This window comes from Ictalurus punctatus, chromosome 24 (assembly GCF_001660625.3).
Source record: "Ictalurus punctatus breed USDA103 chromosome 24, Coco_2.0, whole genome shotgun sequence".
Taxonomy (NCBI): domain Eukaryota; kingdom Metazoa; phylum Chordata; class Actinopteri; order Siluriformes; family Ictaluridae; genus Ictalurus; species Ictalurus punctatus.
In genome coordinates this window covers 21,199,829-21,215,824 of record NC_030439.2, presented here as the reverse complement: position 1 = coordinate 21,215,824, position 15,996 = coordinate 21,199,829, and the positions used below count along the sequence as shown (strand labels likewise).

General features: G+C 38.8%; 1 protein-coding gene across 6 annotated transcripts in view; it reads left to right on the top strand.

Annotated features, from left to right (window-relative positions):
• Positions 1-15,996, top strand: part of LOC108257310 (NACHT, LRR and PYD domains-containing protein 12) — a 95,228-nt gene that overhangs the window by 62,706 nt on the left and 16,526 nt on the right. For 5 of the 6 annotated variants that reach the window (XM_053675272.1, XM_053675273.1, XM_053675274.1 and 2 more), the window contains one exon: positions 14,118-14,291. In XM_053675272.1, coding sequence (XP_053531247.1) covers positions 14,118-14,291 — 174 coding nt within the window. Of the gene's footprint in view, positions 1-3,789; positions 3,933-4,225; positions 4,343-5,280; positions 5,401-5,868; positions 5,926-7,228; positions 9,020-9,351; positions 9,526-10,023; positions 10,198-14,117; positions 14,292-15,996 lie in introns of all 6 variants that reach the window. The other variant, XM_053675275.1, reaches the window with a different exon arrangement.

Genomic DNA, 15,996 nt, shown 5'->3' with positions numbered 1-15,996 from the left:
TATACAGCAAAATCTCCAGTGTTGATTTAACACCCAGAGTGTTGAGTTTACACTCTACAGTGTTTATATAAATCCATTGGACTCAAATGAACACTCTGGGTGTTAATTCAACACTAAGTATTTTACTGTGTATACAGGCCTAAAATAAACTTTTTTATTATTATATTAACTCATATTAACATTAACTGCATATGAAATATACTACTCTACAAATATTTTTCTGTGCAATATATACCTTTTTTTTTGTCACTCATTTAAATCTACGTTGTACTGGCCCTTTAATTCAGCGCGAGCAGAGCTGAATTAAAAATGTTTCCTGTTTCACCTAAAATGTTATCAGTGCAGATTTTAGAGATTACAAACTCAATTTAGTCTTCATTCCACACAAGACGACATCTTTACAGACAGCACGAATTACATGTGCTCTCCCCGCCCTCTTTTGATTGACAGTATATAATCGGCCCTGATCATCGGATGTTTTTAAATTATCGGCCTATAGCCAAGACCGGGAAAAATAGCCTTTATCGATACATATGTGCATCTCTACATATTAGTACTTTGAGATATATATACATACGTACACACATACATACACACATACATACATACATACACACGCGCGCACACACACACACACACACACACACCACTTCTGCGTTAAGCTTGTGCGTCACGCGCTCACTGATTCTCCTGTCGGTTAAACTCCAAAATCTGCGCAAGCACTCTACTGCAGTAACGGAAACAGACCAACTGTAATTTACCTCAGAGACTGAAATTTATCTCAGAGACTGAAATTTATCTCAGAGACTGTAATTTATCTCAGAGACTGTAATTTACCTCAGAGACTGAAATTTATCTCAGAGACTGTAATTTACCTCAGAGACTGAAATTTACCTCAGAGACTGTAATTTATCTCAGAGACTGAAATTTACCTCAGAGACTGTAATTTACCTCAGAAACTGAAATTTACCTCAGAGACTGAAATTTATCTCAGAAACTGAAATTTACCTCAGACACTGAAATTTACCTCAGAGACTGAAATTTACCTCAGAGACTGTAATTTATCTCAGAGACTGGAATTTACCTCAGAGACTGGAATTTATCTCAGAGACTGAAATTTACCTCAGAGATTGAAATTTATCTCAGAGACTGTAATTTACCTCAGAGACTGTAATTTACCTCAGAGACTGAAATTTACCTCAGTGACTGAAATTTACCTCAGAGACTGTAATTATCTCAGAGACTGTAATTTACCTCAGAGACTGAAATTTACCTCAGAGACTGAAATTTACCTCGGACTGCACATCGAGAGTCAACAACTCCTGAGGTAAGTTAACGTTTTATATAACGCTTTATATGTTTGAGGTCTTGTGTTTAGATTTATGTTGAGTAATACATTTGAGAAATATATTTTATGTGAGCCAGGCCAAGGAAACACTCTGCAGAGACATGAACAATGGTTTAACCCCAGAGGTTTATTTTTCTTCAGAATGTCTCCGTACATTTAATCAGGTATTTAACTGAGAGGTTGTATATGGCAAGATAAGATGAAAACTAACTGCAGGTAGAAGCTAAATTTTGTAGCACACATGTGGAGAAAACTCTGAGAGAGATGTGTAGGTCAGGGCAGAGCCACTTCAGCGGGTTGAGTCTCCAAATGACTTTCCCAAATATCACAAGAGGGATTTAATCCATGCAAGAGGGTGAATGAGTTCCAAAAAGATCTTCTATTTCTACTGTATATTCGTTTATTTATTTATTTGCCACCAATAAAAAAGTTATATTTTACTGTACTTTCACACTGTGACGGTCTAAAATGTCACGTGTCTGTTTATTAACTGTTTATTAATTCTTTTAGGTTTCTGTGTTAGTCACTGATGGAGGAGTATGAATATATTTACTGATATTTATATGGTATTTCTGCAACTACAGGCATTTTTAAGTCCCAGCAGTGAAATTTTAGATTTATGTTAAAATTTGCCATATGATGCTTGATAAATATAAACACACCTTGACATAAAAAATTATTACTGATTAATGTGATTTAATAAACAATTATGAAGGATGTATAGGTCCAAACATTTTTGTCCATGCCCCACAACTTTGGTCTTGATGTTGAGATACGTAAAATGAGCTAATTCAATTATGACGTGACATTATATTACACCTTCTTAAAGGTTTTTTTTGTTGTTGTTTACTGATCATTTATAGGATTTTTTAATCTAAATATGCCTGTCCCACACTTTTGAGTCCTTATATCGCAACACTGAACAAATGTCATAGTAAAAGTTTTCAGAACCAAACAAATCTAGTTTTTATGGAAACAGAAGTTAGCACTTGAGCACATGGCTCACGGGTTGGTCCTCCACTCTAGGTCTCTCACAAGATCCAGAAAAATAAGGTAAAGATAATCTTTTCTTCCGAAGTATTAATTGTAAGTCCTTACCATATAGCTTAGTACTTGTGCATTTAGAACTACATTTTAAAAATAAATTTATATTACTGTTGAATTTATGTATATTAGATCCTAAGAGTTAAAACTAATGTAGCAGACCTTGCTAGCCATCAATTATCTGCAATATTATTTAAAAAAAAGTCATTTCCGCAGCATCTTTACCTCAGCAGCTGTAGGTGTAATGGTAAACAGCTTATGTCACGATAGAGAAAATTCAAGGCTATTTTTTAATATCAGCATTTACAAAGATGCAGAAGGCTTAAAAAAAATCTACATTTTACAGAAATTAAAAAAGAAAAATGTATAAAATGAACATTATTGTAATGTTGTGGTAAGGACATTTTGTAAGAACCAGATTAATTGAAATTAGATTTAAAAAATCATAAAAAACAAACATGTTCCAAATGAAAATCTTAATGACTACATGCAGTTTTGTGAACCTTTTTATATGTATATTACAGACAGAGTCTGATGGTTAAAATTCATAGGAGTTGATTTTTTTAAATTTGGGAGAATATAAAGTGAGCGTAGTTGCAGAAACACCCATACATATTAATTTTAATATACACTGTGTGATCACTTCATCACATTCCTACATGTTTATTTTATTATTATACATTAGCATTTGAACAATTCAACAAATATTTTAAATGATATTTTGATTATTGTCTTGTGTATTTGCCTCAGTGTATTGTATTTCTGAGAATCATGTAAAACTATCCACAGATATTTTCAGTAGTCATTGACCGCTGGGATATTTAAAGCAATTTTACAGGAAAATGTGAAGTAAAATTCTGAAGCAAAAGATCATTCTTCTGGGCATTTCCTTTATGATTGTCCAGGAATTACTTTCAGGACTGAATGTGGGAATCCTGTGGGATGGGTAGAATACAGGTTTGCTAATATCAGAAAAATGACATGAGCATCTTGTTTCACAAACTGTGAATAACTGGAGGTGTACAATATCTATGTATTCTGAGATTTAATCACAAGATAACTGAAAGTGTTGTTTTTTCCCCAATCAACAGGTTAAATGACTGTTATACCAATGCAGCACTAAATGCATTATCCACCCAATAGTCTAATTTGGAAGCCAACTTGTCTCGCTGTGTACATTAATCAATTAATTGATTGATTTAGTGATTAATTCTGTAAATACTATCAATGTTTTGTATTATAAATGTATTACCAAAAAGTATGAAATTTCTTTCTATCAAATACATATTTGCTGTTGAAGCTGTTGAAGTTATTTTTATTTATTTATTTGTTTGTTTTGTTTTTTGTTTATTTCTTCTTTCTTTCATTTATTTATGTTAACGTGTGTTTCTGTATAGACTGTAACCCGTTGCAGCAGAAGAGATCAGGCCGGGTCATACACAGCTGTCTGTCCATGACCAATAACGTTTCTTTACTAAGAGTGAAAGATGGATCACTCTAATCCTCTCCAACCTGATGGATCTCAACAATTAAAAATGAGGTAAAGCTTCTGCTACTGTATCTTAAACATGAACATTTAATGAGAACGTTCTAGTACCAAGTTGTGTTTTAATGAACAGTGATGTGTGTGTCCATGAGGAAGCAAGGTGAAAGAAAATAAAATCTTAAGTGGATAATTTTCTCAAGAATCTCAAGAATTTTCTCAATTTTCCCCAAAAAATCTTTTTTAAAAGACTATTACTACACTAATCTACTGACTATCTGTGCATGTTAATGAGAATGGAAAGGCAGAAAATAAATGATTAATAGTAAAAAGAGTATGTTGTTGAATAGTGAAACCCAGGAAAAGACATCAGACTGTGCAGGACCCAGCAGTGTCTCCATGAACAGTGATGTGTGTACAGATCCTCCACCAGGATTAAAAAATGAAGACCTCTCATCTACACACAGGTAACGTCTCCTCATAGTTAATTCTTTTTCTATGTAATACTGATAGGTAATAATTAACCTGCATCATCAAAGTCTTTACTTAGTAAGACTACCAATTTCATTTGACTATTAAATTATATATATATATATATATATATATATATATATATATATATATATATATATATATATATATAAATGTGGAGATAATGGTGCAGTTTTAATAAAGCTTACAGCTACTTCTAAATGGCAATGAATATTCATAATTTATCTGTTTCCTAAATTTTATATACACATCATAGACCACCTCAAACCTGTAAGCTTCATACAATATGTAGGAAAAAATAGTAATTAGTGTAACAGTACAAACTTTGAAAAGCTATTACAGTACTGTAAAACTGCATACTATAATTCTTTACCATTCAAAACAGCACCCTTCAAGCTTATATTAAGTGAGGGGAAAACAAAATAAATTTAGTTAAAGTTTAGTAAAATACTAATGCATACTGAATAAATGTTACTGGTGTGTGTGTGTGTGTGTGTACAGATACATATATGATATATACAATATATATATATATATATATATATATATATATATATATATATATATATATACACATACATACATACATATATATATACACACACAATATATACAATATATACAGATCTTAATGCCTTGGATACAGGTAACAACTCCTTAATCCTTACAGTTAATACAGTAATACAGTGCTGTGATATATGACTTCTTCCATAAGCCAAATGATTCTTCTTCTTCCTCTTCTTGTTATTATTAAGGCTTTTTGTATGTGCCTATATTTGTAAAAAATAGTTTACTATGACTGATTTATTTGACCTCATATGTACCATGACCTCATGTTCGTCATGATTTTGACTGCAATACAGCTTCAGTATTATATGTGTGTTTGTGTGCGTGTGTGTGCATGTGTGTCCAGTGAAAACAAGATAAAGACATCAGACTCACAGATACCCAGCTGTGTGTCCATGAAGAGTGATAATTCTATGCACTGTCTAATAAATTTTAAGGAGAATGGAGAATCCTCACCCAGACACAGGTAACAAACATTTGCATGTAATCCAAATAGGTCATAGCTGTTTGTTTACCATTTTCATTTTAACAAATTCTACCTTGTAACTAAATACATATTGGGTGAAAAATATGGAATTTTATTATTAAAAGACATATTTTGGCTGCTATTACTGTGCTATTAAAACACTTAAGGAAACCGTATCCTGCACACTGGCTAGAAACTGAAAAGAACTAGAACTAGAAACACAGTAAGAATCCACCATAATCTAAAAATGACTTTTTGTGTAGCTCTTTTCCACTCCAAGAATAAAAACTATTCATTTATAATTAAAATACTGGCAAATATTGCCTCTGTTCCAGCAGTATCTGATCTAAATGCATTAGAAGGCAAATGTAAATTTCAAAAACTTCAAACCATAATTTTAAGTAATGTGCATAGTAGTGTAATAAATGTGTACATCTGGGTGATATATAAAATATTTTGTTTTCATAGTATCCTGCAGCAAGCAAGAGGCAAAACAGAACAGAAAATCATAATCACAGATACAGGGTAAGATCAAACTCAGCAGCGTGACCATGACAGTGGCATATATTAGGGGCTAATCACCGTTGGTGTGTAGGCAGCTATTGTTTTTGTTAGTGTTCTTATTATTACTAGGGGCCAAGAACCGCCGGTGCTAGGCACCTATTGTATTCATTAGTTTTCTTCTTCTTCGTCTTCTTCTTCTGCTTCTTCTTCTTCTTCTTCTTCTGCTCGTGAGTCTATGGCAGCCCATAGATCAGCTTGCAGAAATGTTATGAAATTTGGCACACAGATAGAGGACAGTCCCAGCTTTAACCATAGCAAGATTGGAGTCTCTATTTAAAACTCTCTAGTGCCACCAACTGCTCAAAATCTGACTTACGTTTATGCTAATAACTTTTGAAACGTAAGGCAAAGAAACAAAATTTGGTTTTCCTCTGATTCCTTGGCTCAATTTGATTGTACCCTATGATGTAAATTTTCTGAAAAACCTACTTTTTTGAACAATTCATCCCATTTACCAAACTTAGTACCTGTAATTGGCATCATGACTGTTTTTATGGAGGCACCTGCATTGTTCTTAAACAGTGCCACCTTGTGGTCACAAATTATAATGCTAATTTTTTTTAGATGTTAATTTGCTTTTGATTACTTTTGCCCGTTGTCATTTTACTGGTCTTCCTAGATACTTTGGCTTAGGCTGAGAACGATGATATCAATTAGGCCATGGTCGGCCGAACTCGCTGTCCGCCATTTTGAATTCAGTTTAAAAAAAAGACTTTTTCGAACTCCTCCTAACCCATATCAGATTGGTCAAACTGTTCTTGAATTATGCATAAATGAATTTGAAAGCAAGCATACCAAAATGGACGTGATTTCTAAGTAATGCTTTAGCATATTTAAAGCAAACTTAGCACATGTCATGGGCATCATAACATGAGGGTAACTGCACAGTTTCTGAACAGTGCCACCTAGTGTTCACGAGATTTGAAAAAGCTCATTTTTGCTTTTAACTTCTGAAGCTTTTAACATTTGTCATAACATCCTAACCATGCTAAAATCATGCTCGCTTATCTCCTTACTTTGCCTGTGTAGTGCTTGGCCCCATTACTGCTGCTTGCAGCTATATTTTTTATTATTATTATTATTATTATTATTATTATTATTATTATTATTATTATTATGCTGTTATTATAAACATCTCTCTAATTACTTCCTGCTGAGAATTTCTACAGACTGATTAGTTTATCAAGTACATATACAGTACATTCAGGAGAAATTACAGAGTTTGTGCTTGATTTCTCACCACATGTCTATTACTGTTTTACAGGTGTAAGTCTGGAACCACTGAGCCTCATCATCATGAGAAATACAAATTAAATCTGCTAAAGAAGTTTCAGCATGTAAATGAGGTGATAAACCAGGGAAACCCAACACTTCTGCATGAGATCTACACAGAGCTCTACATCACAGAAGGAGACAGTGGAAAAGTCAATAATGAACATGAGGTGAGACAGATCGAGGCAGCATCCAGGAGAGCAGCAACAGAGGAAACACCAATCAAATGCAATGACATCTTTAAGCCCTTATCTGAAGAAGACAAACCCATCAGGAGCGTTCTGACAAAGGGAGTCGCTGGCATTGGAAAAACAGTCTCTGTGCAGAAATTCATTCTAGACTGGGCTGAAGGGAAAACAAATCAGGATGTTCATCTCATATTTCCACTTCCTTTCAGAGAGCTCAATTTAATGAAGGATCGAAACCTGAGTCTGATGGAGCTTCTTCATTTCTTTTTTATGGAGATAAAAGAAACAAACATCTCCAGCTTGGACAAAGTTCTGTTCATTTTTGATGGTTTGGATGAGTGTCGTTTCCCTCTGGATTTCCAGAACACAGTGAGGTTGTGTGATGTAACTGAATCAGCATCAGTGCATGTGCTGCTGATAAACCTGATCAAAGGGAATCTGCTTCCCTCTGCTCTCATCTGGATCACCTCCCGACCAGCAGCAGCTGATCAAATCCCCTCTGAGTGGGTCCATCGACTCACAGAGGTACGAGGGTTCAATGACCCACAGAAGGAGGAATATTTCAGGAAGAGGATCAGTGATCAGAGCCTGAGCAACAGAATCATCACACACCTGAAGTCATTAAGAAGCCTCTCCATCATGTGCCACATCCCAGTCTTCTGCTGGATTTCAGCCACTGTTCTAGAGAGAATGTTGAGTGAAGCAGAGAGTGGAGAGATCCCCAAGACTCTGACTCAAATGTACACACACTTCCTCATCATTCAGACAAACGTCATAAAGAAAAAGTACACAAAGAGCAGAGAGACAGATACAGAAATGGTTCTGAAACTGGGTAAACTGGCTTTTCAGCAGCTGATGAAAGGCAACCTGATCTTCTATGAGGAAGACCTGATGGAGTGTGGCATTGATGTGACAGAAGCATCAGTGTATTCAGGTGTGTGTACACAGATCTTCAGAGAGGAGTTTGGGCTTCACCAGAGTAAAGTGTACTGCTTTGTTCATCTGAGCATTCAGGAACACCTTGCAGCTCTATATGTCCACCTGGTCTTTATGAACGAAAAGAAAAATGTTCTTCAAGACAGTCTGTTGTCTAAACTGTGGATGCTGCTTCAAGAAATTACAGTGTTAGATGTCCACAAGAGTGCTGTAGATCAGGCTTTACAGAGTGAAAATGGACATCTGGATCTTTTCCTTCGCTTTCTTCTGGGTCTCTCACTGGAGTCCAATCAGATCCTCTTACAAACCATAGTGACACAGACAGGAAGTAGCTCTCACAGCACACAGGAAACAGTTCATTACATCAAGGAGAAGATCAGAGAGAATCCCTCACCAGAGAAATCCATCAATCTGTTCCACTGTCTGTATGAACTGGATGATCATTCTCTAGTTGAGGAAATCCAACACTACCTGCAATCTGGAGATTTACAACAATACGAACTTTCTCCTTCTCAGTGGTCAGCTGTGGTGTTTGTGTTACTGACATCAATGCAGGAACAGGATATGTTTGTCCTTAATAAATATACCAACAAACACTGTACATCAGAGGAGGTTCTTCTGAAGCTCCTGCCTGTGGTTGCAGCATCCAGAAAAGCTGAGTAAGTAATGCTGAATATAACTGTTACACTGTTAATGTTAGTATAACTGTTACACTGTTAATGTTAGCAGCAGAGAATCTGAAAGAACTTTATAAGAACTTTATAAGACACTGATGGATCTCAAAGGATTCGTAAATCTGATGTGAAACTGGATATACAGTATGTTCTATGTACACTGTACACAAACATTAGACAGTGCATTATGCAGAATGCTGCAACATGAGCTGCTAAACTAATGTTATATTTGATATTTACATTTTGGGAAGATTTAATAACTTGTTTGATAATGTACACCGGTGTTACTAAACCCTGTATTCTGTATTTGGTGTCAGGTTTAATGACTGTGACCTGAAACAGAAAGGTTGTGCAGCTCTGGCCTCCGTTCTCAGCTCTGGGTCCTCCAGTCTGAGAGAACTGAGTCTGTCTTGGAATAAATTTACAGACTCAGGAGTGAAGAGTCTCACTGCTGTACTGGAGAATCCTCACTGTAAACTGGAGAAACTGAGGTAAAGTCATCTCTCTGAGAGTCACCAGAGACCAGAGACCTTCTACATAAAAGCTCTCTTATAATTTAAACTAGTATACCAGTAGCCCCACCCCATTTCCATGCCTGTTTTAGTTTCATTGTGATGTCATGTGTATAACATAGGTCCATGATTCTGTATTCTCCAAAGTATGAAGTGAAAGTGAATAACTTTTCAGAATGTGAATAGTTTTATACACTCTTAATCGATAAAAATGTAGAAATTACACTTTACTGAGACCATCTGGAAAAACACTGATTGGTTTTGTATGTTGATTTTTATATGATTGATTTTTATTTTTCCTTTTCATCCTGAGTCTGAAATCTTCTAAACCTGTAAAGTTTAAGGGAACTGTTTGATAGTCATCAGAATCAGAATGATTAACAGCTTGTTATTCTGTTAGTTGAGTACTGTTGAGTATGATTTGATCTGTGTGTCCTGAACTGAGAGAGTGAAGAGTGTGTCATTGTCACTCTGCAGGTTGAAGGGTTGTGATATCTCAGATGAAGGCTGCGCTGCTCTGACATCAGCTCTGAGATCAAACCCCTCACACCTGAGAGAACTGGATCTCTCTGTGAATAAATTCAGAGACTCAGGAGTGAAGTGTCTCTCTGCTGTACTGGAGAATCCTCACTGTAAACTGGAGACACTGGGGTAAGATCATCTCTCTGAGAGTCACATGACCTGCTCCTCAGTAAGACATATTCTCTAATAGTGAGACTGCAGCAGAGATTGTAAATTCAGCATCAAATCAAACCTGTTTTTAAAATCCCAATTCCAAAAAAGTTGGGACACTGTGGAAAATGTAAATAAAAACAGAATGTGTCACGAGATCCCCGTAATGAAGGTTAGGACAGATGCAAATGCAGATAAGAATTTATTTAGAGAGAGACAGGCAGACAAATCCAATACATGAGACAATAGTGAGGTCAAGAAACAGGCAATGGGTCAGGCGATTGGCAAACAGGCATAAACTGGGCAAGGCAAGAATCGAGAACGAGAAACAAGAAGCAAGATCAACGAACATGAAACAAAACGAGGAACAGGGTACAAACGCTTGGTACAATCATAACACTCAATAATTCCCAAAGACTTAGTGTTTGAACAGACTCTTTTATGTGTGGTGTGATTGTGTGTGAATTTGATGCAGGTGTGTGTGATTAGAATGAATGTGAGTGTTCTGGGAATTGCAGTCCATGGCGGCCATGTTTGTAGGCCACAGTGTAGGATGGGATATGTAGTCACCGGTTTGCTGTGATACCGGATTGCTGTTCTGTGGAACAGACATGAGGCTGGGGCTTGTTCGCTGGGGTCATTATGCAAGACCCAGGCTTGAGAAGTTGTATTGTCAGCTTTAGACAGGTGCTTGACTTGGTGGGCCTTCTTGTTGGCCATTCTTGAGTGTGGAGCGATGTTCTTAGTGGAGCAGGAAGGCAGAGCGTCGTCCTCCGTCGACTCTGCAGGCTGAACTTGGTTGGTTGTGTCAGCAGACTTGGGCGTGAGCAGAACTTGGTTATCCATGTCATCAGTCTCAGTCGTACGCAGAGCTTGGTTGGCCGTGTCAGCAGACTCGGCGTGAGCAGAACCTGGCTGTCCATCAGCAGACTCGGGCGTGATCAGAACTTGGTTGTCTGTGTCAGCAGACTCGGGCGTAAGCAGAACCTGGTTGTCTGTGTCAGCAGACTCAGGCGTGATCAGAACTTGGTTTTCCATGTCAGCAGACTCGGGCGTGATCAGAACTTGCTTGTCCATGTGAGCAGACTCGGGTGTGAGCAGATCTTGGTTGGTCGTGACATCGACTTCAGGTATGAGCAGAACCTGGTTGGTTATGACGTCGGCTTCAGGCGTGAGCAGAACCTGGTTGCTCGTGACGTCGGCTTCAGGCGTGAGCAGAACCTGGATGGTCATGACGTCGGTTTCAGGCGTGAACAGAACCTGGCTGGCCGTGACGTCGGTTTCAGGCGTGAGCAGAACCTGGTTGGTCGTGACATTGGCTTCAGGAGTGAGCAGAACCTGGTTAGTCGTGACGTCAGTTCCAGGCATGAGGAGAACTTTCTTGGTCATGTCAACAGACTCTGATGTGGGTGGTCGCCTCGTCGATCTCAGACTGGAACTTGGCGTGGAAGGTCACATTGTCAATCCCAGACTGGAACTTGATGTGGAAGGTCCGATCGTCAATCTCAGACTGGAATTTGGCGTGGAAGGTCATCTCGTCGATCTCAGACTGGAACCTGTCTTGGGAGGTCACCTCATTGACCTTTAGCTGGAACTTGGCGTGGGAGGTCGCCTCGTCGACCTCAGACAGCAACTTGGCGTGGGAGGCTGTCTCTTCGACCTCGGACAGGAACTTGGCTTGGGAGCTCGTCTCTTCAACCTCGGACAGGAACTCAGCTTGAGAGGTCGTCTCTTCAACCTCGGACAGGAACTCGGCTTGAGAGGTCATCTCTTCGACCTCGGACAGGAACTTGGCTTGAGAGGTCGTGTCTTCGACCTCGGACAGGAACTTAGCTTGAGAGGTCGCCTCTTCGACCTCGGATATGAACTTGGCTTGAGAGGTCGTCTCTTCAACCTCGGACAAGAACATAGCTTGGGAGGCTATTTCATCAACCTCAGACAGTAACATGGCTTGGGAGGTCACCTCGTTGACCTCTAGCAGGAACTTGATTTTATGCTGGTGCTCTGTATATGAGACCGCCTCGTGGGTCTCATGCTGGAGCTCTGGGGATGAGACCACCTCATGGGTCTCATGCTGGAGCTTTGGGGATGAGACCGCCTCGTGGGTCTCATGATAGAGCTCTGGGAATGAGACCGCCTTGTTGGTCTCAGGTTGGAGCGCTGGAGATGAGGTCGCCACATTGACCTCCGGCTGGAGCTCTGCAGGTGACACCACCTCGTGGGTCTCAGGTTGGAACTCTGGGGATGAACTCTGTTGAACATCGGCAGGTGAGACCACTTCTCGGATCTCAGGCTGGAGCTTTGGGGAGGAAGTCACCCTATTTGGCTGCTCATAATAGGTGGTGAATAGCAGGGCAGGTTTAACTGCAAGGCTGACCCCCCCAAAAGATGTTCCAGGACAGCCTTGGATTCTGGACTCCCGAACACCGTCATGAATAGTCCCACAAACTGAGTTACATTCTCAGGTCCCCTGGATCTCATGGCCACTAAATGCTGCACCCACTGGCAGGCTGGGCCAAAAAACTGGGACAACATGAACCTTAGCCATTTCTTCTTGTCAGGCTTGGGGTCTGCTCGGCTTGCAAAATAGAACTTGCAGTCAACAAGAAAATATTCAGGGTAGCCAAAAATCCCATCATACAGATCTGGGAGTCCTATAACAGTTCAGTGGGGTAAGTGGATCGAATCCAAAGCTGGGACACAATGAATGCGAGCCACTGCCCTTTGTCCAGCTTGGGGTTCGCCAGCGTGGCGGTGATGATGCAGGTGTGTGTGATGAATGTCAGTGTTCAGGGAATTACAGTCCATGGCGGCCATGTTTGTAGGCCGTAGTGCAGGAGGGGAAATGTATTCACTGGTTTTCTGTAATATGTAATTTACATTTATTCATTTAGCAGACGCTTTTATCCACAGTGACTTACAAATGAGAAAATACAATGAGAAATACAATGATTTGCCAATCTCATAAACCCATATGTTATTCACAATAGAACACAGAAAACATATCAAATGTTTAAACTGAGTAAATGTTCCATTTAAAGAAAAAAATAAGGTCATTTTGAATTTGATGGCCGCAACATGTCTCAAAAAAGTTGGGACAGTAGCAACAAAAGGCTGGAAAAGTAAGTGTTCCTAAAAAGAAACAGCTGGAGGTTAAAAAGCTCATTTAAAATGGACTGAGGCAAAGTGGAAAACTGTTCTGTGGTCAGAGGAATTGAAATTTGAAATTCTTTTTGGAAACCTAAACTAAAGAGGACTAAAGAGGAGAGGGACCATCCGGCTTTTTATCAGTGCTCAGTTCAAAAGCCTGCATCTGTGATTGTATGGGGGTGTATTAGTGCGTATGGAATGGGCAGCTTGCACATCAGGAAATACACCATTAATGCTGAAAGGTGTATACAGGTTTTACAGCAACATCTAGATTCCTTCCCATCTTTACTTCTAAAAGACTCTGGCTCTCTAAGATACTCTTTTCATACGAAATCATCTTACTGACCTATTCCCAATTAACCTCCAGCTGTTTCTTTTTACTAACACTTACTTTTCCAGCCTTTTGTTGCCCTGTACCAACTTTTTTGAGACGTGTTACGGCCATCAAATTCAAAATGATCTTATTTTTTACTTAAAACTATACATTTCCTCAGTTTAACCATTTGATATGTTTTCTATGTTCTATTGTGAATAACATATGGGTTTATGAGATTTGCAAATCATTGCATTCTGTTTTTATTTACATTTTACACAGCGTTCCAACATTGCTCTTATAGAATTCATGAGTAAGATTCAACATTTCATAGTGTTTAAAGACTGCAGTGACTCTTGGATGTTAAAGTTCCTGCTGAACTGATCTGTGTGTCCTGAACTGAGAGAGTGAAGAGTGTGTCATTGTCTCTCTGCAGGTTGCGTTATTGTGATATCTCAGATGAAGGCTGTGCTGCTCTGACTTCAGCTCTGACATCAAACCCCTCACACCTGAGAGAACTGGACCTGTCTGGGAATGAACTCAGAGACTCAGGAGTGAAGCGTCTCTCTGCTGTATTGGAGAATCCTCACTGTAAACTGGAGACACTGAGGTAAGATCTTCTCTTAAGGCACATTCAAATAGTTCAAAATATAGAGTTTTGAAATATCAATATTTAAAAAGAAACAAAACTGCCACGTTCTCATGCACAGACACAAGCTCATACACAAACGCTGCCAAATCAGGTTGCTCCACTCTGTACCACCGACTCTTTCAGCTCTGCAAAAACTCTCCTCTACTGCAAAAGTAAAACGGTATAACAGGATCATTGTTAATCACATACAGGTGTTCATTCATTCTCTTCTCTGAGATGCTGCTCTCTATTCACATATTTAAATTTAAAATAAAAGTCAATAATGTAAAGAAAGAGGGATAAAAATTTAAATAAAAGGGGAAAATGCATATGTGTATATAAAACATGGAACCAATGGCAAAAAAATTATCAAAATAAACAATAAAGGGCACAATAAGTTTCAGTGCAAGAGTCACTGGGTGTGAGCAAATGCAAGACGGAAAAGATGAGCCCTGTTTCCTGTGGTGTGGAGGCAAGAGATGCATGTCAGGGGATCTAAACGTGCTTATAGTTGTGTATCCGAGAAGGAGATTAGATATGTTTTCAGGGCCAAGAACATGCAGAGCCCTAAAGAACAGAAGAAGTATCTTATATTGTAAATGAAAGGAACAGGGAGGTGTAATTTTTGGAGTGTAATTTTTGGAATATGGGTGTGATGTGTTCATATGGCCTTGTGTAGGTGATAACCCTAGCAGCTGAGTTTTGCACATTCTGTAATTTATTAAGCACTGGGAGTCTGTAAAGTACAGCACTGCAGTAGTCAAGGCTAGAGATGATGAAAGCATGAATGAATATCTCAGGTGAAAAGAGGGAAAGAGAGGGATGAAACCTGGCAATGTTCTTAAAGTGAAAGAAAGCTGTAGCAATGTCATATCTTTAATGTATGATTGTTATGTGGTCTCCTATGCAACAACAAGGCTTCAAAAATGATCTGAGGTGGATGTAATAAAACCTGGGATAGATAATGAGTAGTGCTTCATTTTCTTTAATGTAGATGGGGATGCAGTTAGTATGACTTCAGATTTGTTACTGTTAAATCCTCAGAAAATTAGAATTCATCCAAGTCTTTTAGTCTGTCAGATGATCCACTAGTGCTGGAGGAAGCAGTGGTTGGTAAGTATGTAAAGCTGAGTATCATTAGCATATCAGTGAAACTGCAGGGCATGTTGCTTAATGATATTGCCAAGAGGGAGCCTATATCCATCCATCCATCTTCTATACCGCTTAATCCTTTTCAGGGTCACGGGAAACATGGAGCCTATCCCAGGGAGCATCAGGCACAAGGAGGGGTACACCCTGGACAGGGTGCCAATCCATCACAGGGCACACAATCACACACACTCACACACCCATTCATATTCTACGGACACACTCAGACTACACTCCACACACACAGAACCGCGGGAATCGAACCCCCGACTCTGGCGGTGTGAGGCGAACGTGCTAACTAAGCCACCGGGGAGCATCTATATGATGAATAATAGCAGGCCAAGAACTGATTCTTGAGGAATACCATGGGAGAGGCAAGACAAGCGAGACGTCAATAAAAACATATTGTTGTCTGTCAGAGAGATTATTTAAAACTTGGAGAGGACAGTACTAGTAAGCCCAACCATTTTTTCAAATCTGTGCAGAAGCATGTTATGATGTACTGTATCTATATCAAAAGCAACCCCCATTCTAA